The 23,731-nt window shown below is 42.6% G+C and overlaps 3 protein-coding genes across 6 annotated transcripts; 2 read left to right on the forward strand and 1 right to left on the reverse strand.

Annotated features, from left to right (window-relative positions):
• Positions 1-1,785: 1,785 nt before the first annotated feature.
• On the reverse strand, positions 1,786-8,354 carry setd4 (SET domain containing 4). 4 transcript variants are annotated; one of them, XM_014151247.2, is made up of 11 exons: positions 8,099-8,354; positions 7,387-7,468; positions 7,202-7,274; positions 7,052-7,089; positions 6,882-6,970; positions 6,052-6,481; positions 4,892-5,066; positions 4,548-4,632; positions 4,373-4,453; positions 2,900-3,023; positions 1,786-2,213 (listed from the first exon to the last, which is right to left on the reverse strand). In XM_014151247.2, exons 2-11 carry the CDS (start codon positions 7,444-7,446, stop codon positions 2,043-2,045), a joined length of 1,326 nt encoding a protein of 441 aa, XP_014006722.2. In that variant the 5' UTR covers positions 7,447-7,468; positions 8,099-8,354; the 3' UTR covers positions 1,786-2,042. The 4 variants fall into 4 exon arrangements, with proteins under 4 accessions (XP_014006722.2, XP_014006719.2, XP_045554734.1 ...); XM_014151244.2 differs by having other exon boundaries at positions 7,202-7,297; XM_045698778.1 differs by lacking the exon at positions 8,099-8,354 and having other exon boundaries at positions 7,202-7,297; positions 7,387-7,898.
• cbr1 (carbonyl reductase 1) lies at positions 7,964-10,287 on the forward strand. Its single transcript, XM_014151250.2, has 4 exons — positions 7,964-8,253; positions 8,635-8,916; positions 9,017-9,124; positions 9,436-10,287. Exons 2-4 carry the CDS (start codon positions 8,637-8,639, stop codon positions 9,870-9,872), a joined length of 825 nt encoding a protein of 274 aa, XP_014006725.1. The 5' UTR covers positions 7,964-8,253; positions 8,635-8,636; the 3' UTR covers positions 9,873-10,287.
• An 11,326-nt stretch (positions 10,288-21,613) lies between these two features.
• Positions 21,614-23,191, forward strand: LOC106575147 (uncharacterized). Its single transcript, XM_014151378.2, has 3 exons — positions 21,614-21,919; positions 22,274-22,357; positions 22,838-23,191. Exons 1-3 carry the CDS (start codon positions 21,728-21,730, stop codon positions 22,922-22,924), a joined length of 363 nt encoding a protein of 120 aa, XP_014006853.1. The 5' UTR covers positions 21,614-21,727; the 3' UTR covers positions 22,925-23,191.
• The last annotated feature ends 540 nt before the right edge of the window (positions 23,192-23,731 follow it).

Here is a 23,731-nt window from a genome sequence, read left to right on the forward strand (position 1 = left end):
GCGGTCAGGTAGGCTGTTTATCCAACTGGATAAAAAACATTTATGCCCCCAACACTTCTAAAACCAAAGTTGTGCCCCTGATTATTGCATTCTATCCATGCTGGCTTTTGCGGGCTACCTGAGACAAACAGATGGGTGGGAGGGCATACAGGCTGCTATTATTTTTGTTGTAAATTGTTTTTTAGGTGCAATGTCATTACGTCCAACTGTTTTTAATTGACAAAATAGTTCAATGGAAATGCACCCTAGCAGGCAATTGTCGCATCTATTTTCTATGCAAACGTTTAAAAATGTTGACCAAAAAAATAAATCACTGGTCAAGTTAATTGAAACATACAGTGAGGGAAAAAAGTATTTGATCCCCTGCTGATTTTGTACGTTTGCCCACTGATAAAGAAATGATCAGTCTATAATTTTAATGGTAGGTTTATTTGAACAGTGAGAGACAAAAAAATCCAGAAAAACGCATGTCAAAAATGTTATAAAATAATTAGCATTTTAATGAAGGAAATAAGTATTTGACCCCTCTGCAAAACATGACTTAGTACTTGGTGGCAAAACCCTTGTTGGCAATCACAGAGGTCAGACGTTTCTTGTAGTTGGCCACCAGGTTTGCACACATCTCAGGAGGGATTTTGTCCCACTCCTCTTTGCAGATCCTCTCCAAATCATTAAGGTGTCGAGGCTGACGTTTGGCAACTCAAACCTTCAGCTCCCTCCACAGATTTTCTATGGGATTAAGGTCTGGAGACTGGCTAGGCCACTCCAGGACCTTAATGTGCTTCTTCTTGAGCCACTCCTTTGTTGCCTTGGCCGTGTGTTTTGGGTCATTGTCATGCTGGAATACCCATCCACGACCCATTTTCAATGCCCTGGCTGAGGGAAGGAGGTTCTCACCCAAGATTTGACGGTACATGGCCCCGTCCATCGTCCCTTTTGATGCGGTGAAGTTGCCCTGTCCCCTTAGCAGAAAAACACCCCCAAAGCATAATGTTTCCACCCTCCATGTTTGACGGTGGGGATGGTGTTCTTGGGGTCATAGGCAGCATTCCTCCTCCTCCAAACACGGTGAGTTGATGCCAAAGAGCTCCATTTTGGTCTCATCTGACCACAACACTTTCACCCAGTTATCCCCTGAATCATTCAGATGTTCATTGGCAAACTTCAGACGGGCATGTATATGTGGTTTCTTGAGCAGGGGGACCTTGCGGGCGCTGCAGGATTTCAGTCCTTCACGGCGTAGTGCGTTACCAATTGTTTTCTTGGTGACTATGGTCCCAGCTGCCTTGAGATCATTGACAAGATCCTCCCGTGTAGTTCTGGGCTGATTCCTCACCTTTCTCATGATCATTGCAACTCCACGAGGTGAGATCTTGCATGGAGCCCCAGGCCGAGGGAGATTGACAGTTCTTTTGTGTTTCTTCCATTTGCGAATAATTGCACCAACTGTTGTCACCTTCTCACCAAGCTGCTTGGCGATTGGTCTTGTAGCCCATTCCAGCCTTGTGTAGGTCTACAATCTTGTCCCTGACATCCTTGGAGAGCTCTTTGGTCTTGGCCATGGTGGAGAATTTGGAATCTGATTGATTGCTTCTATGGACAGGTGTCTTTTATACAGGTAACAAACTGAGATTAGGAGCACTCCCTTTAAGAGTGTGCTCCTAATCTCAGCTCATTACCTGTATAAAAGACATCTGGGAGCCAGAAATCTTTCTGATTGAGAGGGGGTCAAATACTTATTTCCCTCATTAAAATGCTAATCATTTTATAACATTTTTGACCTGCGTTTTTCAGGATTTTTTTGTTATTCTGTCTCTCACTGTTCAAATAAACCTACCATTAATTATAGACTGATCGTTTCTTTGTCGGTGGGCAAACGTACAAAATCAGCAGGGGATCAAATACTTTTTTCCCCTCACTGTAGCTAGTGACCGTGCCCTTTTGCTGAGCCAATTCATTGCACTGATAATGAAACAGACATGGTTGTCTCCTCATACAAGCATAGCCAGTGATAGATAAATAAAGTGACCGGTTCTGGAACGTCATAATAAGTTGTGCATGCTGTTCTGTCTGCTTGGCAACAATTGTTTCTGAAGACTCTGCAGCATTTCCTGGTTAAGACCCAAAATTCCTTGTTCCTCTCGTCGTAGCCATTCCACCACAGCTAGCTGCTCCTTGAGAGACGTGTCTGCCCTCTCTGTTAGTTGGGATATCTGGAAAAACAGAGGATAAAGCCTCAACACAATTTCAAAACAAACTCATTGTAAGATCCTAGAATCAGCACATCAGCAAAATCCTAAATAAGTTTGCTCCACTCTATGTCTGTAGGTGCAAGTATCTGTTAAAGTGGTCAATGGAGAAGAACTGAAACCAATTAAATTAGAATGTTATGGATATAGCCATGGGTATCAAGTGCAACTCACAACTACGGTACCTTGTCTTCATGATTTTCTTAGCTTTTCTGCTTCGCTCTTTGTGCTTTTCTGTGTCTGTTCTCCGTATTTCTTTCCTGCTCTCGATTTGTAGGTATTCATTTTTGTCCACCTCTGCTCCTGAATTCTGTTTTTGTCTCTGACCTTCCTATATCTCACCTCTGTCGGTCTTCTTCATGAGTTTTTGTATTATTTCAGACTATCTTCTTTTCAAGTGATCGGCACTATACATACTGCCTTTTTGTTAAGGGTGACAGAGTTTCCAACTATTCTTTCTATTATATATGGACCTCCAAAGTTCTTGGTAATCCGGTCACCCTGAGGACCATTTTTCCTGCCATTAGAGACTGACATCTCTTGGCTTAAGTCACACCCCCATACTTTTTCATGACACGTTTTGTGAACGTCTATGGGTTTGCTTTTGGCTTTTTTCTATTTAAATGTCAGGTCTCTTTTTCCTACGGTACCTTGTCCAGAGCTTTAGTGTTGTCAACCATCAGGTAGTGACAAAGCCTAAGGGCTGCATCGACACTCCACTCCTCTCTGTCCTGGCTCACCACCGCCCCCAAGAGGACACTCTTCCAGAAAGGGCTGAAAAACACATTCACACACTTCAAAATCATTCCAAATTTAAACAATCTTGATATGCGATTGGTACACACATTTTGGGACTTCAATTTAAATACACTACATGGCCAAATGAGTGGATTCGACCATTTCAGCCACACCAGTCGGTGACAAGTGTGTACAATTTAGCACACAGCCATACAATCACCATAGACAAACATTGGCAGTAGAATGGCCCATACTGAAGAGCTCAGTGACTTTCAACGCAGTACTGTCATAGGATGCCACCTTTCCAACAAGTCAGTTTGTCAAATTTCTGCCCTGTTAGAGCTTCCCCGGTAATTAAGTGCTGTTATTGTGAAGCTCACTACCATTGGATTCTGGACAGTGGAAACAAGTTGTCTGGAGTGATGAATCACACTTCACCATCTGGCAGTCCGGTAGACAAATCTGGGTTTGGCAGATGCCAGGAGAACGCTACCTGCCTGAATGCATAGTGCCAACTGGGGCTGTTTTTCATGGTTCAGGCTAGGCCCCTTAGTTCCAGTAAAGGGAAATCTTAAAATCTTAACAATGACCTTCTAGACAATTCTGTGCTTTCAACTTTGTGTCAACAGTTTTTGGAGAAGGCCCTTTCCTGTTTCAGCATGACAATGCCCCCGTGCACAAAGCGAGGTCCATACAGAAATGGTTTGTCGAGATCGGTGTGGAAGAACTTGACTGGCCTGCACAGAGCCCTGAACACAACCCCATCGAACACCTTTGGGATGATTAGGAACACTAACTGCGAGCCAGGCCTAATCGCCCAACATCAGTGCCTGACCTCACTAATGCTCGTGGCTGAATGGAAGCCAGTCCCCGTAATGCTCGTGGCTGAATGGAAGTCAGTCCCCGCAGCAATATTCCAACATTGAGTGAAAGCCTTCCCAGAAGAGTAGAAACTGTTATAGCAGCAAAGGAGGGGACCGACTCCATATTAATGCCCATGATTTTGGAATGAGATGTTCGACGAGCAGGTGTCCACATGCTGTGTATACCCATTGATTCTAGAATAATATAATTTATAAATGCCTCATGAGCTTAATTCAACGGTTGTACCCAATCAGAACTAAATATAAGCTTGTTTTCTTACTCCACTGTTTCTAAATGTAATTGTAAAACACTATAGCCTCAAAACATGGTTTTAATATCATGGATGGTCAGTTCTTGGATCCTATTTGTTAGATTTCTCCAGCCCCACCCCTTAGCTGTTTACCTAAGCAGTGGTGGGGGGGTGTGACCGCTTTGTTATTATTTGAACTGCAGATTGCCCCTTTAAGAATGTTTTGCAGCTGCTGTTGATTGTTATAAAACTGAAAGATTATATTTCTTACTATTGTTCTGTCTTAAGTGACAGCAGCCTGAGGGTGGTCATCAGTCTCCAGGAGGGCCCATCCAAACTAAGGGTCAAGTTTCTGTTTTAGAGAGAGGGAGCAAGTGAACTCATGGTACTGTAAATACTGGCATCTGTACAAGACAGCAGTAAGTTGTGATGCTGGTAACACTTACGCTAAGAAGTCATTTTTCTTCAGAAAGAGTAGCTTCTGTGCCAGCTGATTTATGTCTGTTATACAGATGCACTGTTGAAGGATAACTGGAAAACACATGAATAACCAAAAAAAACAAGTCAATTGGCTCTATTGGTTGGAAATTGGGATAGGGACAGTGTAATAAATATTACAGCAAACATAAGGCCAAACTAACTTGAGGTGCGAGCTCTAACTTTTGCGTACATCATGCATTGATGTCAATGGAGTGCAGAACTCAAGTTAGGATTGAGACCATGAACATAATTGTTGCTGAAAAGAACTGGTCCATGTACCATTTTATCCCACTAAGCTAGACTTCCTTACCTTGGTCCACATACACCACACTGTGAGGGTTTCCAGGAGCAACAAACCCATACTCTAACAGGAGACGTTGGTTGTCATGGGGACCGTAGCAGATAAAAGCCTGCTGGAATCTCTTGCAGCCTTGGACGCTACGGATCTCATAGCACCTGCTCACATGGCTGAAGCTCGCCTTTACCTGAGGACATAGTACATTTTGATACTTCACTCTGATACCTTCAACTTGAACTGTCACCAGACAGAGATGTCTATATATATAAATAATATACACACACACACGTCTGAATATGCAGGCCATGGAAGAACTGGGACATTTTCAGCTTCCAGCAATTGTGTACAGATCCTTGCGACATCATAGGGCTGTGCATTATCATGCTGAAACATGAGGTGATGGCAGAGGATGAATGGCAAGACAATGGGCCTCAGGATCTCGTCACGGTATATCTGTGCATTCAAATTGCCATCAATAAAATGCAATTGTGTTTGTTGTCCCTAGCTTATGCCTACCCATACCATAACCCCACCACCACCGAGGGGTACTCTGTTCACAACGTTGACATCAGCAAACCGGTCACCCACATGATGCCATACACGTGGTTTGCGATTGTGAGGCCGGTTGGACGTACTACCAAATTCTCTAAAATGACGTTAGAGGCTTCTAAATGAACATTCAATTCTCTGACAACAGCTCTGGTGGACATTCCTGCAGTCAGCATGCCAATGGCACACTCCCTCAAAACTTGAGACATCTTTGGCATTGTGTTGTGACACAAAACTGCACATTTTAGAGTGGCCTTTTACTGTCCCCAGCACAAGGTGAACCTGTGTAATGATCATGCTGTTCAATCAGCTTCTTGATATGCCACACCTGTCAGGTGGATGGGATATCTTGGCATAGGAGAAATGTTCACTAGCAGGGCATGTAAACAAATTTGTGCACAAAATTTGAGAGCAATAAGCTTTGTGCATTTGGAAAATGTGGGGGATCTTATTTCAGCTCATGAAACCAACACTTTACATGTTGCGTTTATATTTTTGTTGGAATCTAAACTGAATATTGTTCCATTTCACTTCAGTGAACGGAGCAGAATTCAGTTTGGATTCCAGGTTAGTAATGACTAAGTTGTGTGTTCCTACATTGTAGGTGCAGTCACTGGTCTCACCTGTATGGCTGGGCAGTGGTTGAGCAGGTCCAGGTAGGGGGCTAAGGCATATACATTTCTCTCCCTGGACATGTAGGGGCTGTGAAGGTGCTCCATGTACACAGTGCGCGTGTTCACACTGCACCATGCCCAACGCAGTGCATCATGCGTGAACACACTCTCCACAGGCTGACTGAAGAGAGGCTGGAGGGAACTGAAGAAGTCCAACGAAGAGGAGTGCAGCTCCTGAACTACGGCTCTCTGCTCCAGGGCCTTCCCACTCAGACTCCCCGGCAGCAGGTTGATGACCTCATCTGAGAAGTAAGCAGGGCACGTGTATCTTTGGGGCAGGACGTCGATGTAGGGCTTCCATTCTGCACGTTGGCCAAAATGTCTCTCAGAAATGAGGAAAGCACAGAGGGCTAAGAGAGGAGACACAGGTGGTTTCCATCTAGGAGAGGATTTAATAAAACATATCAACAAACTAGAAATATAAATATTTCGATTTTTTTTTTTTTTTTTTTTAATCAGATAGCTTTATGTATTTGAACCAGACTTGAACATCAAGTTCTCAGCAGAGAACATTTTAAATGGAAACCGTTAACTCTAAACTCTGCAACGTGACGTAAAAGCTGTCGAGTTCCGTTTAGTTTTGAAATGGAAGTTGTAGTTAATTATTTTGAAGCTGGGTAGCAGAGAGAAATTCCTATTAACTTCAACTTCCGTTTAAGAGTAGCTTTTACGTCAAGTTGCAGAGCATTGAGTAAACGGTTTCCACTGCAAAAATGTTTCTACTGTGTGCGACTAATGAAGACACCCTTGGTGTGTGTGATGCTGTTTGTATGTGTTACCTTTCTATGTATTCACCAATGTAGCTCCTTAGAACAGTAGAGGTAGTTAAAAGGCATTTTTCAGGTAAGGAGATCACCAAATCGTCAGCCTAAAATCAATCAGAACAAGAGTTTGAAGGCGTGCTGGAACCAAATTGGTATTTTAAGTAAAAGACAGGTATTCTCATAACCTTGATAGGCTGTAAGGTCATCAGTCCACGTCCTGTGTCTGTAAAGAAAAATACAAAACTGCTGGTTAGAAATGTATGAAGAATAGAAGACAACCCTTTATCCAAATGTATAACGTTTTGGCATCCATCTTGGCTCTGAAGGATTTCTACCTGAGAAGTGTGCAGGTACTAGAAGCTTGGAGCTGAAGCCTCTCTGTTGCAGCCATTTTCTTAGAGCCACAAACTGTGGTTCATGAGATAGTGTCACTGGAGAGGTAACAAATAGCACCACAAAGTAAGGCTAAGAAACATGAACCCAATTTGAGAATTGAGGTTGTGACAGTAATGATTTGCACCTGACTGAACAGTTGTTTCTCTGCACTCCCGTTGCCTCTTCTTTCTCGCCCTTCTCCCATGTTGCTTTCTCGTCATGATGGGCTTTGTGATGGGAAATCAGATCCATAGACATTCGTATTAAGTGGCAAACTCCCCGTGTTCTAATGTTGATAATAATCCCACTCATGCCTCCATAACTCACTGTAATGGTTATGTTGTTGAACTGTAAACATGTCGTTTTGATGTTCGTGGCTAGCTAATGCTGTTGCTAAACCCGTTTTGACATTAGTAATATGTAACGTTAGTATATCATATGGCCAAGAAATAAACGACTGGCTAGCTAACATAACTACTTTTGCGTTTATCCAACCAAGCAGCATGTGGTTGCGGTCATGGCTAGAGGGGATACCGCTAAAGGTGATTATTTTATTTTTTTCCCCTTTTTTTGTGCATTTTAGCTAACCGTTTTCCTAACCTTAACCTTATTGTCCTAACCTGCTACGTTAATTATCCTAACCTGCAGCGTAAATTCTAACCTGCTACGAGAAGTCAATTCTGATACAAACTGTATCCCATCTAGTCAACAAACTGTATCCCAAACCAGTGGCGTCACAAGTATCTCTCAGTAGGCTATCCCTATCCGTCTATTGAATTATGTTAAAATACAATTATAATAGCATAGACAGATTAGAATTGTGTAAAAATTGATTTTGTAATTCAGCGCATGCTCACCCGGATCTACATTTGAGTTTGTTGTTCCGGTTCTGCGCAGTAGGCTGTTAATGTTACGGAAGCCAGCAAGTAGCCTGAAGCGTGTCAACCTCAGTGGTTTGAAGCCAGTTCTGTAACAATACTGTTCGACACGTCAAGAGTACCCCCACTGTAAAGTAAGTACATCAAAACTGCTGTACCATCGACTAACCTAACTGGTTCTGTTTTAGAGTAGTCACTTCAATTTAGCACACAACTAACTAACGTTAGCAAATTAGAACATATCTCTAGTTTGAGCAGCAAAGCGCTCTAGAGTTGTCAGTCATAAACCCTGTCAGAAAATGGTTCTCTGCCTGGAGTGTATTCATTAGTCGGATTCCGTTGCAGAAATGTTTTGCCATGCAAACTGTGTAACTACTCCAAACGAAAAACGTTTCGTAACGCAAACGAGAGTTTCTATTGGACAAATCCGGGTCCTCATATAGTTTTTCAACTGAATCTGGCTAATGAATACACATCTGGTATAATCTAATTCTCTCGTAAACTTTGCATTTCAGGTATGCCAAAAGTTGCACTGGTGACTGGTTCCAATAAGGGGATTGGATTTGCAATTGTGCGGTCGCTTTGCAAGCAATTCAATGGGGATGTTTTCCTCAGTAGCCGGGATGCTGGCCGTGGAACAGCGGCTGTGGAGAGCCTGAATTCTGAAGGGCTGAAACCCCTCTTCCAACAGCTTGACATCAACGACCCAGAAAGTGTGCGCGCGGCCCGAGATTTCTTCAATGAGAAATATGGTGGCCTTGATGTGCTCATTAACAATGCTGGGATTGCCTTTAAAAGTACGGAAATAAGTTGATAGAATGTAATAGCTACTATGATTGGCCATAATGATGCTATATGATGCCCCTTTGATCTGAGAGATGACTGTTTATTTTACAGACGCTGATACTACACCCTTTGGAACCCAAGCTGAGGTGACTCTCAAAACTAACTTCTTTGCCACAAGAGACATGTGCAATGAGTTTCTCCCCATCATCAAACCAGGAGGTAATACTGTTAGAACAAGCCAACTGACAGCTGGAACACTGACGCATAGCAATAGATTGTAGAGCCTATCCCCTGGAACAGAGGGACCTTTTATGACCACACATCATTGTGTTTTATCACTTCAGAACAATGATGTTCTGTGACCATACACATTCTAGGACCCTTCGTTTTTTCCTGTGCCACAGAACCTCACAACCACATTACCCGCCCTCTCTCATAGTCATAGGGTTATTTTGCTGTGTCAGTTGACAGTAGATACCTGTAAGTGTTTATTTTACTAACAACACAGTTGTTTGTCTGTCTGTCCTCAGGGAGGGTGGTGAACGTGTCTAGTGTTATGAGCTCCATCGCCCTGAACCGCTGCAGCCCTGAACTCCAGGCCCGGTTCCGCAGCAATGACATCACAGAGGAGGAGCTGGTGGGGCTGATGGAGAGGTTTGTCCAGGAGGCCCAGGCAGGGGCGCACTCCCAGGGGGGCTGGCCCGACACAGCCTACGGTGTGTCCAAAACAGGCCTCACCGTGCTCTCCAGGATCCATGCCCGCAAGCTGGGGCATGAGAGACCAGCTGATCAGATCCTTCTGAATGCGTGCTGCCCGGGCTGGGTGAGGACCGATATGGCTGGGCCCAACGCCACCAAGTCACCTGACGAGGGTGCCATCACCCCCGTTTACCTGGCCCTGCTTCCTGCGGGGGCTGGGGAGCCGCAGGGACAGTTTGTGATGGACAAGAAGGTCCATCCGTGGTGAGGATTAGGTTTTTGAGTAATGTGTGTATTCTGGAGGGGTTTACAGAGTCTGGCTGTTCTTATCTGTGGGAATGAGGGTTAAATGCACTGTATACATTGGAAAGGACAACATCACAGGAAAATTCAGGAATGTTGATTTTGGTACAAAAATGTGTAAACCCAGGTATTTTTGTGGGTTTATCCAATCTCACTCTAATAGTGTTTTTCAGGTCAATGGAATTAACCATGTTTTTAGCACCTATGTATGATATTGTATTTATTCAACATTTTACAAGCTGAACTTATTTTCACACAATCAGGTGGGGCTCTGTTTAGCAAAAAATAGTTTTGCCTGTTATTTTGGCATTGTGTCACATATCAGTTTGCAAACAATGTAATTTCATTAAAATCATTTAGTTAATAAAGCTGCATACAAACTTGGTCTCTTTTGCTTTCTTTAGTAAGGCAGCTCCAAGATGCAGGTGTTTCAGCCTAGCTCAGTGCTTTCTGTGGTGGTGGGGCAGCCAGCGGAAAAAACGGAGCGTAGGGGTTGGTAATGTTCTTTAGTTGCACTGTGATTGGCTCAGTGTTCTGTCACTCATGGGGACCCTACGTCACCGAAACTCTGCGGGTAGAACTCGAAAATTCAAGGCCTTTGGGTGGTGTCATAGTTACATTAGAAGTGCCCATCCAAGAAGGCTCAAGGTCGTTGGCCATAGATAAAATGACGTCAAATCACATATCTACAGTACTTCCAAAATCTTCAAGCTAGCAGTCATCATGAATGAAGTCGACAATCTACTGGCAAATCCTAGTCATATGAAGAGCAATTATAGATAAAACGTATCAGTGCTCATTGGACATAAACATTACAGAAGTTGGAAATCGCAAATTCAACAATGAGTGGTTTGGAAGGAATCGGTGGCTAACTGCAAGCATTGCAAAGCAATCACTAGCCTGCTATTCAGTGGAGTGGGTGTGTGGTCCAAGTCTGAGTTTAAGGGTCTCTTTTTAAACATTGGACATGCTGTCAATCCAGCATGACTTCTGCCACACTCAAAACAACTGGAAACTCAGAACTCTGACTTCAGTGAGCTCAAGACAACTGGGAACTCAGAATAAAATGAGCTCAGACTGGGCAAATAAGTTTTGAATGGTCATCCAACTCGGAATTGCAAGTCGGGAACTCAGGCCTCTTTATAAAGCTCCGACCTGAAGATCACTGATGATTTGTCATCATGATTCAACCTTTTCCGAGTTCCCAGTTGTCTTGAAAGCACCATAAATCCAGAGAATGGAAGACTGATCAAAGTTTGATAACAAAATTTGCCCACAAAGGGCCGCTGCACCACCTTCCTGTTCAAGTGAGCACGACACAACAAGGTGAGTCCAAAGATGTCTTGTATGCTGCTGCATAAATTATGTAATATGCCAGGGACATATATATACTGTAGCTAAGAAAGTAATACTAAGTGTATGTTGTGTAGTAAGCTCTTAGTAGCCAATGTGCCTCACCCTAATAATGTTGTGCCTTTTTACCTTCATAATTTTACCTACTGTCTGACTTGGTGGTGCACATGTAGCATATAGCCTGTTTAAGATAAATGTCATCATCGAATATTTTAAGAGCTTTCATTGTCTGCTTATATGCCCCATTTATTTATCCTACGGTTCTGACTTGGTGTACAGGGAGAATACTTTAAGAATGGCCCATGTTCTGAATTCTGTCACTGTACATTTCAAAGGTGCTGAACAAATAGTTATATTGACTACGTCCATCCTAGCTCACTCATTAATGTCTTAATCTAATTTACCCTTATGCCACAGTTTGTACATCTCAATTGTCAGTAGACCACATTTGTTTAAGCAAGTCAGCCACATCAGCTATGCTTTTTTAAAAGGCAGTAAATAAGGCTGAATTAACTGTTTCGCTGTCAGACAAGGCTCTGCTGATAGGTGTAGCAGTAGTAAGGTGTTGGGACTGTGGTTGGGACTCTTCTGTTGGCCCTAACAGTTTATGGGCACCGTTTGTTAAGGTTATTGTGATTAATGTATTGTTTAGTGTTGTGGCTTTGCTGGCATGCATCCATTTTTTTCCCCACCAAGATTTAAGTGCCAAAATCGCCACTGCACACAATGTATCATGCTTAGTTAGATGTGCTTATGTGTGGGGAAATACAGCACATTGTGTATGCATTGTGACTTTTAATCGTGTATCTTTTTGATATTCACTCGTCTTTCTTTTTATTGTGGACTATTAAAGGCGCAAAATGATGTAGAAATGTTCTCGTTGAAAAAAATGGTTGTGTTCTGAATCATTGCTCCATCTTAACTGCTGTGAAAAATAAGCCAAAATATAGTATTTTCAAAAATGTTGAAGCTGGTGTAAAACAACAAAGTAAAAAGACAAACAAAACAGAGATAGGTCAGGATTTTACAACTCTATGTTAGATGGTTCCGCACCATTAAAGTAGTCTTTGGGCGAGGATAAACTGTAATTCAAAGTTTGTTTTTCTTTAAACAGTGTCACGAAATGGCTCGAAGCCCGTAACAAAAAGGGAGACAACAGATGAAGGAATAACAAAAATATTTAATAACTGAAGAAACCTATATACAGTGGTGTATGTAGCCAGTAGTGTAAGTGAGTGGTTGCGTGCATAGATGTGTTGAAAGGTGCCCCAACCCAAAAAGGTGTCTGCATGGAGAGAGCCTCCTCAATGAATGGGGAAGAGGTGGGAATATCAAAAGAAATCAGCCAAGACCTCTGGTTCATCCTTGGGAGCAATTTCCAAACGCCTGAAGGTACCACGCTCATCTGTACAAACAATAGTACGCAAGTATAAACACCATGGGACCACGCAGCCGTCATACCGCTCAGGAAGGAGACGTGTTCTGTCTCCTAGAGATTAATGTACTTTGGTGCGAAAAGGGAAAATCAATCCCAGAACAACAGCAAAGGACCTTGTGAAGATGCTGGAGGAAAAAGGTACAAAAGTATCTATATCCACAGTAAAACGAGTCCTATATCGACATAACCTGAAAGGCCACTCAGCAAGGAAGAAGCCACTGCTCCAAACCGCCATAAAAAAGCCAGACTACGGTTTGCAACTGCACATGGGGACAAAGATCATACTTTTTGGAGAAATGTCCTCTGGTCTGATGAATCAAAAGTATAACTGTTTGGCCATAATGACCATCGTTATGTTTGGAGAAAAAAAGGGGAGGCCTGCAAGCTGAAGAACACCATCCCAACCGTGAAGGACGGGGGTGGCAGCATCATGTTGTGGGGGTGCTTTGCTGCAGGAGGGACTGGTGCACTTCCCAAAATAGATGGCATCATGAAGGAGGAAAATTATCTGGATATATTGAAGCAAAATCTCAAGACATCAGTCAGGAAGTTAAAGCTTGGTCGCAAATGGGTCTTCCAAATGGACAATGACCCCAAGCATACTTCCAAAGTTGTGGCAAAATGGCTTAAGGACAACAAAGTCAAGGTATTGGAGTGGCCATCACAAAGCCCTGACCTCAATCCTATAGGCAGTTAACCCACTGTTCCTAGGCCATCATTGAAAATAAGAATTTGTTCTTAACTGACTTGCCTAGTTAAATAAAGGTCAAATAAAATGTAAAAAAATAAAAATAGAAAATGTGTGGACAGAACTGAAAAAGCGTGTGCGAGCAAGGAGGCCTACAAACGTGACTCAGTTCCACCAGCTCTGTCAGGAGGAATGGGCCAAAATTCACCCAACTTATTGTGGGAAGCTTGTGGAAGGCTACCCGAAATGTTTGACCCAAGTTAAACAATTTAAAGGCAATGCTACCAAATACTAATTGAGTGTATGTAAACTTCTGACCCATTGGGAATGTGATTAAAGAAATAAAAGCTGAAATAAATAATTCTCTCAACTATTATTCTGACATTTCACATTTTTAAAATAAAGTGGTGATCCTAACATTCCTAAGACGGGTTGTTTTTTACTAGGATTAAATGTAAGGAATTGTGAAAAACTGAGTTAAATGTATTTGGCTAAGGTGTATGTAAACTTCCGACTTCAATTGTAAGTATTCACACCCCTTTGCTATGACACTCCAAATTGAGCTCAGATGCATCCAATTTCCTATGATCATCCTTGATATGTGGCCAATTCAATTGTTTGGACATGATTTAGAAAGAAACACCTGTCTATATAAGGTCCCACAGTTGATAGTGCATGTCAGGGTGAGAGCAGGAAGACATGGCGCCAGGGGGGGAAATGGAGGAAGCGGATGTTCTGTTTGAATCAGCTGGCGTGTATTTGGGTTATATGAGATTCCCTGTGAGAGCCTTCGTGCCCAAATGGGGGAGAATTACAGTATATGCCAGCTGAGTCTAAACGCTGCAATTCTGGTGAACATGCACCTGAATTTCTGAAGTGTCCTGTTGGGGTGAAGGAGACAGAGGTGTCAAGAATAAGGGCTGTCCAGAATGTCTCCTATCCAGAGGGGTTGAGAAGAGCGGAAGAAAGGAGTGAAGTTGAAGAAGTAATGGTAGTAGGAGTAAATGAGACACCAGATGATGTTCCTTGTCAACAGAGGGATCCTGACATGTTGCATGTGAAGAAGGTGGATACTTTGGTTAGCAACTGCACAGCGGAGCACAGTGGTCTCCATCATTTGGAAATTGAAAAAAATATGTAGCTACCCAGACTCTGCCTAGAGCTGGCCATCTGACCAAGCTGAGCAACCGGGCAAAAAGGACCTTGGTCAGGGAAGTGACCAACAACCCAATGACTACTCTGACAAAACTACAGAGTTCCTTGGCTGAGATGGGAGAACCTGCCAGAAGGACAACAGTCTCGACAGCACTTCAACAATCTGGGCTTTATGGGAGAGTGGCCAGACAGAAGCCACTCCTGAGAAAAAGGCACATGACCTGGAGTTTGCAAAAAGGCACGTGAAAGTCTGAGCATAATACAAAAGATTATGTGGTCTGATGAGACAAAAATGTAACTATTTGGCCTGAATGAAAAAAGCTGTCTGGAGAAAAACTTGGCACAGCGCATCACCCATCTATCACCATCCCTACCATGAAGCACGGTGGTGGCAGCATCGTGCTATGGAGATGCTTTTCAGAGGCAGGGACTGAGAGACTGGTAAGGATAGAGGGAACAATGAACGGAGCCAAATAGTGCAATCGACCTTAGACTAGGGAAGATGTATGTTCCAACAGGACTAGCATATAGCCAAAGCAACACTGGAATGACTTCAGAACAAGAATGTGAAAGTTCTGGAGTGGCCAAGCTAAAAGTCCAGACAATCTTTGGAAAGACGTAGATTGCTGTTCACTTGCGATCCCCATCTAACAGAGCTTGAGAAAATCCCCAAATCCAGATGTGTAAAGCTCATAGACACCCAAGATGACACAAAGCTGTAATCGTCTCCAAAGGTGCGTCTACAAAGTATTGACTCAGGGGTGTGAATACTTATGTAAATTAGATATTGCTGTATTTAATTTTCAATACATTTGCAAAAATGTCTTAACATGTTTTCACTGTCATTATGTGGTTTTGTGTTTAGATGGGTGAGGGAGGAAAAAACAGTAATCCATTTTGAATTCAGGCTCTAACACAACAAAATGTTGAATAAGTAAATTATACATTATTGGTCATAAAACCATCGTTGCCTTTGTATTTAGGTCTGGAGCTGTCGATTTTAATGGGGTGCTTGTCTTTGGTAAAATATTCTCAACCAAAATATAAACGCAACATTTTCAAAGATTTTGCTGAGTTACAATTCAGTCAATTGAAATAAATTCCTTAGGCCCTAATCTATGGATTTTACATGACTCAGAATACACATATGCATCTATTGGCCACAGATACCTTTAAAAAAAAAAATGGGCCTCAGGATCGCATCCCGGCATTTCAGTGATTTCAAATTGCCATCGATGAAACGCAATTGTGTTCGTGGTCCGTAACTTATGCCTGCCCATACCTTATCCCACTGCCACCGTGGGGCACTCTGTTCACAATGTTGACACCAGCAAACCGCTCACCCACATGATGCCATCCACGTGGTCTGCGGTTGTACTGCCAAATTCTCTAAAATGACGTTGGAGGCGGCTAATGGTAGAGAAATGTAATTCTCTGACAACAGCTCTGGTGGACATTCCAGCAGTCAGCATGCCAATTGCATGCTCCCTCAACTTGCGCCATCTGTGGCATTGTGTTATGTGCCAAAACTGCAAGTTTTAGAGTGGCCTTTTATTGTCCCTAGAACAAGGAACACCTGTGTAATGATCATGCTGTTTAATCAGCTTCTTGATATGCCACACCTGTCAGGTGGATGGATTATCTTGACAAATGAGAAATGCTCACTAACAGGGATGTAAACAAATTTGCGCACAAGATTGAGAAATAGCCTTTTTGTGCATCTGGAAAATGTTGGGGATTTTATTGTTCAGTGTAGTAGTTTTGAGCCTCGAATAAGAGGATAAAATTACAGAAACGCCCAAAGATGATGGCAATGGTAGGTCTATATTCACTCATATGGTGCAATGGTCATCTCATCTAGTAATCTCACAAAGAATGAATCCACCAGTGCAGGATTCTGAGGGGAGGACGGCTCATAGTAATGGATGGACCGGAATTTATGGAATGGTATCAAACACGTGGCTTCCATGTGTTTGATAACATTCCATGCACTCCATTCCAGCCATTATAATGAGCCGTCCTCCCCTCAGCAGCCTCCACTGATAATTGTAGTTATGGAAATGTTGATGAATACCTTAGAAGTAGACAAACATGTACTGGGTTATTGTCTATGGTTTAAAATTGTATAAGATGATTTGGGCATGAAATTGAATAGGCTACAACGCCTATCATAAGTATTCACCCCCCTTGGATTCCTTCACATTTGATTGTGTTCCACAGTGAGATTGAGATGGATTTGATTTGCCATTTTTTGTCAATCTGCACAAAATACTCATGTCAAATTGGAAGAATAAAAATATAAACAATAACATTAATTAATTTACCACTATCAACGCACATAAACTAGCTAAGTATTCACCCAGCTGAGTCAATCAGTACATGTTATAAACACCTTCGGCAGCAATTACAGCCGTGAGTCATTTTGAGTAAGGCCCAGATTCCCGGGTTATGCACTTTTCTCTCTATGCGTATTCTGACATTGATTTTAAGCGTTTTGAGGTGGAGCTCAAATGAATGAAGGTGTGGTGGAGATGACTGTATTCTGACCTTGTTTTAACTCCCTAATAATTCCGACACCTTTACGCGCGAGGAAACCATGAATAAGGTCTAGCGAACCAACCGGTTCCAAGAGGAAAAAGCATCTACTTCTTGTTTTCCGACAGAAATAAGACCATTCTCCAAGCACTGTCATTGACAATTTGATCATCTCTATTGATAAGAGCTAGGTAAATTAGTAATCCGTTTGGAAAGGGGGATTGTAAATACATATAGCAATTGTTTTAAATGATCCCTGGAGACGAATGTGAAACCAGCCATATTGAAGCAAAATGAAAATCATATCAACATGACATATTGCGGCGCCTTTTCCACAGTGAAATTGGATATAAATAGCTGTGCCATTATTCCGAATTCTAATTGTGTGCCATCATCATTTGCTTGGATGAAATTTGGAGACCCAAGCTATAGGCTTCTGTAGGGCTGAACCTGCATTATAGACGTATGCGCATTAAAATGTTTTAATTATATACCCGGGCTTTTCTCCGTTTCATTTTAAAATGTGTATCATGTTAAATATTAGCCACTATCGGGAGCCACCGTCAGTAATACCCAGATACATTTATTTTCGCATCATTCCATTCCGTTTACCTTTCTTTCCTCTGTCACGTCCTTGTAAATGAGTTAGTGGATTATATAAGGCTAACGTTGTGCAATAATTTAGGGCATGTAGCCTATTTGAATCATCATGGAACTCACGTAGCAAGGTTAAACCGGGAGCCTGAAGCACTGTTCACGACGACTGGACTATTGTCGTACAGTTCCATGATCAGTGAGAATTAGGGTAGATGTATAGGATTATTGTTCAACCCCCATTGTACACTTTCTTTTACACCTTCCAATATTTCTAACAATTTTCCGGATTAATCAAACCACTGTATTTTTGATTGGTGTAATATACAGTATTTCGTGCGTAAAGGATCTCCAAACGGTTTTATTAATGATTCATACATACTTTCCTAACCCTAAAATGTGCCTAAATAGTCTACAAAATCAGAGTATTTTTAAATCTACCAGTTGCTGCTGAAACTGAGACGAAAATGCATAGATTGGTTTCTTTCATAGAGTACCACAGTATGAGTCATAACACCCATAAAACCTAGCAGTCAAACAGGGAAATGGTTCCATTCGTTTTTCCACCTATCATTTTTTCCCATAGGGGATTTTAGAAACTTTTAAAATAAGGGCTGTGTTTTGTGCTACCCTGGTGTGACCTTTTGATAACCATGTAAATCTCTTTAGGACAAGGTGACTTTTATCAATATACACTGCTCAAAAAAATAAAGGGAACACTTAAACAACACAATGTAACTCCAAGTCAATCACACTTCTGTGAAATCAAGCTGTCCACTTAGGAAGCAACACTGATTGACAATAAATTTCACATGCTGTTGTGCAAATGGAATAGACAACAGGTGGAAATTATAGGCAATTAGCAAGACACCCCCAATAAAGGAGTGGTTCTGCAGGTGGGGACCACAGACCACTTCTCAGTTCCTATGCTTCCTGGCTGATGTTTTGGTCACTTTTGAATGCTGGCGGTGCTTTCACTCTAGTGGTAGCATGAGACGGAGTCTACAACCCACACAAGTGGCTCAGGTAGTGCAGCTCATCCAGGATGGCACATCAATGCGAGCTGTGGCAAGAAGGTTTGCTGTGTCTGTCAGCGTAGTGTCCAGAGCATGGAGGCGCTACCAGGAGACAGGCCAGTGCATCAGGAGACGTGGAGGAGGCCGTAGGAGGGCAACAACCCAGCAGCAGGACCGCTACCTCCGCCTTTGTGCAAGGAGGAGCAGGAGAAGCACTGCCAGAGCCCTGCAAAATGACCTCCAGCAGGCCACAAATGTGCAAGTGTCTGCTCAAACGGTCAGAAACAGACTCCATGAGGGTGGTATGAGGGCCCGACGTCCACAGGTGGGGGTTGTGCTTACAGCCCAACACCGTGCAGGACGTTTGGCATTTGCCAGAGAACACCAAGATTGGCAAATTCGCGACTGGCGCCCTGTGCACTTCACAGATGAAAGCAGGTTCACATTGAGCACATGACAGACGTGACAGAGTCTGGAGACGCCGTGGAGAACGTTCTGCTGCCTGCAACATCCTCCAGCATGACCGGTTTGGCGGTGGGTCAGTCATGGTGTGGGGTGGCATTTCTTTGGGGGGCCACACAGCCCTCCATGTGCTCGCCAGAGGTAGCCTGACTGCCATTAGGTACCGAGATGAGATCCTCAGACCCCTTGTGAGACCATATGCTGGTGCGGTTGGCCCTGGGTTCCTCCTAATGCAAGACAATGCTAGACCTCATGTGGCTGGAGTGTGTCAGCAGTTCCTGCAAGAGGAAGGCATTGATGCTATGGACTGGCCCGCCCGTTCCCCAGACCTGAATCCAATTGAGCACATCTGGGACATCATGTCTCGCTCCATCCACCAACGCCACGTTGCACCACAGACTGTCCAGGAGTTGGCGGAAGCTTTAGTCCAGGTCTGGGAGGAGATCCCTCAGGAGACCATCCGCCACCTCATCAGGAGCATGCCCAGGCGTTGTAGGGAGGTCATACAGGCACGTGGAGGCCACACACACTACTGAGCCTCATTTTGACTTGTTTTAATGACATTACATCAAAGTTGGATCAGCCTGTAGTGTGGTTTTCCACTTTATTTTTGAGTGTGACTCCAAATCCAGACTTCCATGGGTTGATAAATTGGATTTCCATTGATTATTTTTGTGTGATTTTGTTGTCAGCACATTCAACTATGTAAAGAAAAAAGTATTTAATAAGATTATTTCTTTCATTCAGATCTAGGATGTGTTGTTTAAGTGTTCCCTTTATTTTTTTGAGCAGTATATTTACCCCCCTCCCTCCCCCAAAATGAAATGTTAATTAGCTACTAATGTGGGTATCATAAAGAACTACAAATGCCATGATCTGGAGGAGACGGCCGAATCAAGGCAAAGGTAAGAATCTCTGGATTAACTATCTAATGTTAGCTAAATGTAGTAATGAATAAATTGGTTACATTTCTTTAAATGGACAATTCTGTGAACTGTCTTGTGCATGTTTTAAATTGACACAATACCTGTTAGCAAAGGTGTCAGCTAGAGACGACATGCAGGGACTTGCAGAGATTTGTAGTTTTGCATGATGTCTACTATGATCCTAATTAGCATTTTTGAATCAGAGAGTAAATAGAGCCGAATATATTGATAAAAGTCACCTTGTCCGAGAGAGATTTGTATGGTTATCAAAACGTCCCCTATCGGAAAAATGAATGGTGGAAAAATGATCGGAACCATTTCCCTGTTTGACCGCTAGGTTTTATGGGTATTATGACACCTCCTCTGTGGGGCTCTATTGGTTCCTATATTCTGAACCCGTTCTAAGAATGTATTCTATTGAGTCTGTCGACAAATTTTTATTAAAAGTGCACCGTATTTAAGGGGTGGCTTCAGATAAATGTACTGAAAACCCCACTGAATGAAAACTCCACAGGAAAATCTGTTGGCCAGAAAGTGGGAGGGTTTTCAGCGGTTGAATGAAATGTATTCAGAGTGCGCAAGGTAGCCACACCTGCAGAGCGCATTACGTGACTGAGCAAGGCAAGTCTGAACACCAAATACAGAGAAGTGCGTAGGAAAGGCATAAATTCCTAAGTCGGGATCGGCCCCTAAGAGCTTTGCACACTTAGATTGTGCAATATTTGCCCATTTATTATTTTCAAAATTCTTCAAGCTCTGACAGTTTGGTTGTTGATCATTGCTAGACTGCCATTTTCAAGTCTCGCCATAGATTTTCAAGCAGAGTTAAGTCAAGACTCTAACTAGGCCACTCATGAGCATTCACTGTCTTCTTGGTAAGCAACAGCAGTGTAGATTCTGTCTTGTGTTTAGGTCATTGTCTTGCTGAAAGGTCAATTAGTTTCCCAGTCTCTGGAGAAAAGCAGACTGAACCAGGTTTTTCCTCTTGGATTTTGCCCGTGCTTAGCTCCATTCTGTTTCTTTTATCCTGAAAATCTCCCCAGTGGTTGTGGTATGGCCATTCCTCCAGACAATGCCATGAATTGTGATTAATCACAAGCTGTGCTCTGGCACCAGCAAGTCACTGACGTTGTCTTCATCACAGTCTTTATCACAGGTCATTCTCTCACCCTCTCTCCCCCTACAGTAAGTAGTAGGCTGAACAACCTTAGCTTGACCTTTACAAATGTGTCCATATATTGGTCTTTAGTGCCACCTATAGGTTCAAATTGTGGATGGCTACATCAAATCTTTTCTCAATTTCAGTTAATAGCATATGTCAGCCCCCGAATAATAATATAATTTGATAATAGCCAGTGCCTACCCAGCCACTGACCTCACCACGTGTTACTGCAGCCCATGCCTAACATGAGATATTCAAACCTAACCCACTAAACTGATTACTGTCTGAGTCCTACACAAGACAGAAGTATCAAAGGCTCACACAAACACAGCTCACTAAACAGATTAAGCTACTGACAAACCAGCGTGTGCGTGCGTGCGTGCGTGTGAGTTTCTGTGTACATACAGCGTATACTCTGGTGCCGCCCTTCTTGGTGCCAGCCAGAGAGTCTCTCTAAGTCTTAGGAAAACCTGTTACTATCCAGACCGAATATGTTCTACTTCTGGCATTTCCTCTGCTCTTTTTTCCTCCTGTCAACCATGGCGGCACCTCTTGGGCAGGATGTGGACCCAGCTGACCCAGAGGTACAGGCCTGTGTTGCCTTCGGCATCAAGAGCTTCAACTTCCACAGCCAGACTCATCAGCTCCACAACATTACCAAGTTCCACTCTGTCCACAGAGAGGTGAGAGACCCCCCCTGTTTGACTGCAGTCTTGCCAGCTCATATTTGATTTTAAGGGATCATACCTTATGGGCAATCTGTTCGTAAAGACTGCAACACCTAATAAAGATTTAGGGAGTGCATTTTCTTTTTTTCTAGGTATGGTGATTCGAGAGTTATCATTTTTACATATGTTTTTTTCCCTAATTCTGTACATTTTATTTTCACTTCCCAACCAGATAAACATCGCTTTGTTGCATTTGCATTGTACATGGAAGTATGATTTTGCAATTGCTCGTGTTTGCTCTGCGTCCGATGTCTTGTTGAAAGCCCTTTAATGCACAAATGAAGCTGAACTAAGGTGTGGCTCTCTCAGGAGGTCGGTGCAGGTCAGTACGACATTGATGTGGAGGTGAGAGGTTGCCAGTCCTCCTGTTCTCCAGACAATTCCAACACCCAGGTACGCCTCAACCACATCTTGAACCCGCTTGGTATCTGCAGCATGTATTTTATGGATTTAATTTAGGGGCATGAGAAGAAGGGGGGGGGGGGGGGCAGAGAAAGAGAGAGGGGGGCAGACCTGAACGTCCATTACCAATAGGTATAAAACTAACTACATTTCCTTATGATAGAGATGGAGGATGTAAATATTTTCTGAATTCATTTCAACAATGGCTTTGGGAGAGCCTTGCATTTCAGACAATTGATGCAGACTGGGGTCCGCAAGGTTTTTTGAGGCAATGAAAGTCCTTCAAGAGCTATCAGTATTTAGTCTTTAATCTAATCTCTTGTTAAGGGGGTGGAGTTAGTGCTAATAGCACAAAGGCTGTGCATGTTTGCACTGGTAACAGTCCTTATCACAAAGAACTTGGATATTGAAGTTTCTCTGCTATGCTGACTCCCTAATGCCAAAACTCCTTTCCTCTCTCTCTCGTTCCAGATTTTCCGTTGTCATTTTGTCATTGTGACTGCTCCTTGGAAGAAGCAGCGGATTCTGATCAAAAGCACCTGTACTCCAGTGTCTTAGGAGGGACAGGAACTACTGTCTATGTGCAACTACACACATATGTGAAAAAACACACTTAGTATGTGTCAATTGTAGCTGTCAATTGAATCGTCAAACTATGAATGCATTGTGTGAGGTTGTTGCTCATATCAGACATGCACTATTTGGCCTAGAAAGCTAACAGACACTAACAAACACCTTTTAATCAGAATTTAACCTAACACTAATTATTTTCATGCTAGAATGTATGGAGTTATTTGTAAGAATAAAATCAATGTAATTACTGGAGTACTGATTAGATTTTTGTGTGGTTTTCTTATAGATTGTCTAATCTACTGTTCAATATGTTGATCGACTCTGGTGCCAGTGAAATTGAATTAGGGGCACGATTCAATGTGCGATTAAAATTTAAAGGCCATGTTCCAGCGTTAGCGGAGACTGCATTCATGGTAAACACTGCATATGTCTGTTCAATTGGAAATTACCTTTAAAAGGCGACTGCATGTCCTGATTTTGCCTCCTTTTAGATTTGGGTCATTAAAGGATGCTAGCAGCCATGACTGAACTCAAACGTAAATTGGTTTGAGGGTGTGTGTGTGTTTGCAGGTGTTAAAGTTGGTTGAACATTATAAAGCCTATCCCTGGGGCTAATTAAAGACCATCAATAAATTATGCAATGTAAATGAGACAATATTTTCATGTTACACACCTTTTAGTTCTCATTAAATGCTTTCACCTAAACATTCAAGGGTTTTTCTTTAATTTGACTATTTTCTACATTGTAGAGTAATCGTGAAGACATGTAGTAACCAAAAAAGTGTTAAACAA

The sequence above is a fragment of the Salmo salar genome, chromosome ssa17 (genome assembly GCF_905237065.1).
Source record: "Salmo salar chromosome ssa17, Ssal_v3.1, whole genome shotgun sequence".
Taxonomy (NCBI): Eukaryota; Metazoa; Chordata; class Actinopteri; order Salmoniformes; family Salmonidae; genus Salmo; species Salmo salar.

Bases quoted from the DNA above. Each gene is read 5' to 3' on its own strand.
- setd4 (XM_014151244.2), bottom strand. From the start codon at position 7,462: ATGACGAGAAAGCAACATGGGAGAAGGGCGAGAAAGAAGAGGCAACGG. The intron at 6,482-6,881 runs GTAACACATACA...ATCCTCTCCTAG, and splicing joins ATTGGTGAATACATAGAAAG to ATGGAAACCACCTGTGTCTC. The intron at 2,214-2,899 runs GTACCGTAGGAA...CTGTTTTTCCAG, and splicing joins ACACTAAAGCTCTGGACAAG to ATATCCCAACTAACAGAGAG.
- cbr1 (XM_014151250.2), top strand. From the start codon at position 8,637: ATGCCAAAAGTTGCACTGGTGACTGGTTCCAATAAGGGGATTGGATTT. The intron at 8,917-9,016 runs GTACGGAAATAA...TTTATTTTACAG, and splicing joins TGCTGGGATTGCCTTTAAAA to ACGCTGATACTACACCCTTT. The intron at 9,125-9,435 runs GTAATACTGTTA...GTCTGTCCTCAG, and splicing joins CCCCATCATCAAACCAGGAG to GGAGGGTGGTGAACGTGTCT.
- LOC106575147 (XM_014151378.2), top strand. From the start codon at position 21,728: ATGTTCTACTTCTGGCATTTCCTCTGCTCTTTTTTCCTCCTGTCAACC. The intron at 21,920-22,273 runs GTGAGAGACCCC...TGGCTCTCTCAG, and splicing joins TCCACTCTGTCCACAGAGAG to GAGGTCGGTGCAGGTCAGTA. The intron at 22,358-22,837 runs GTACGCCTCAAC...CTCTCGTTCCAG, and splicing joins CAGACAATTCCAACACCCAG to ATTTTCCGTTGTCATTTTGT.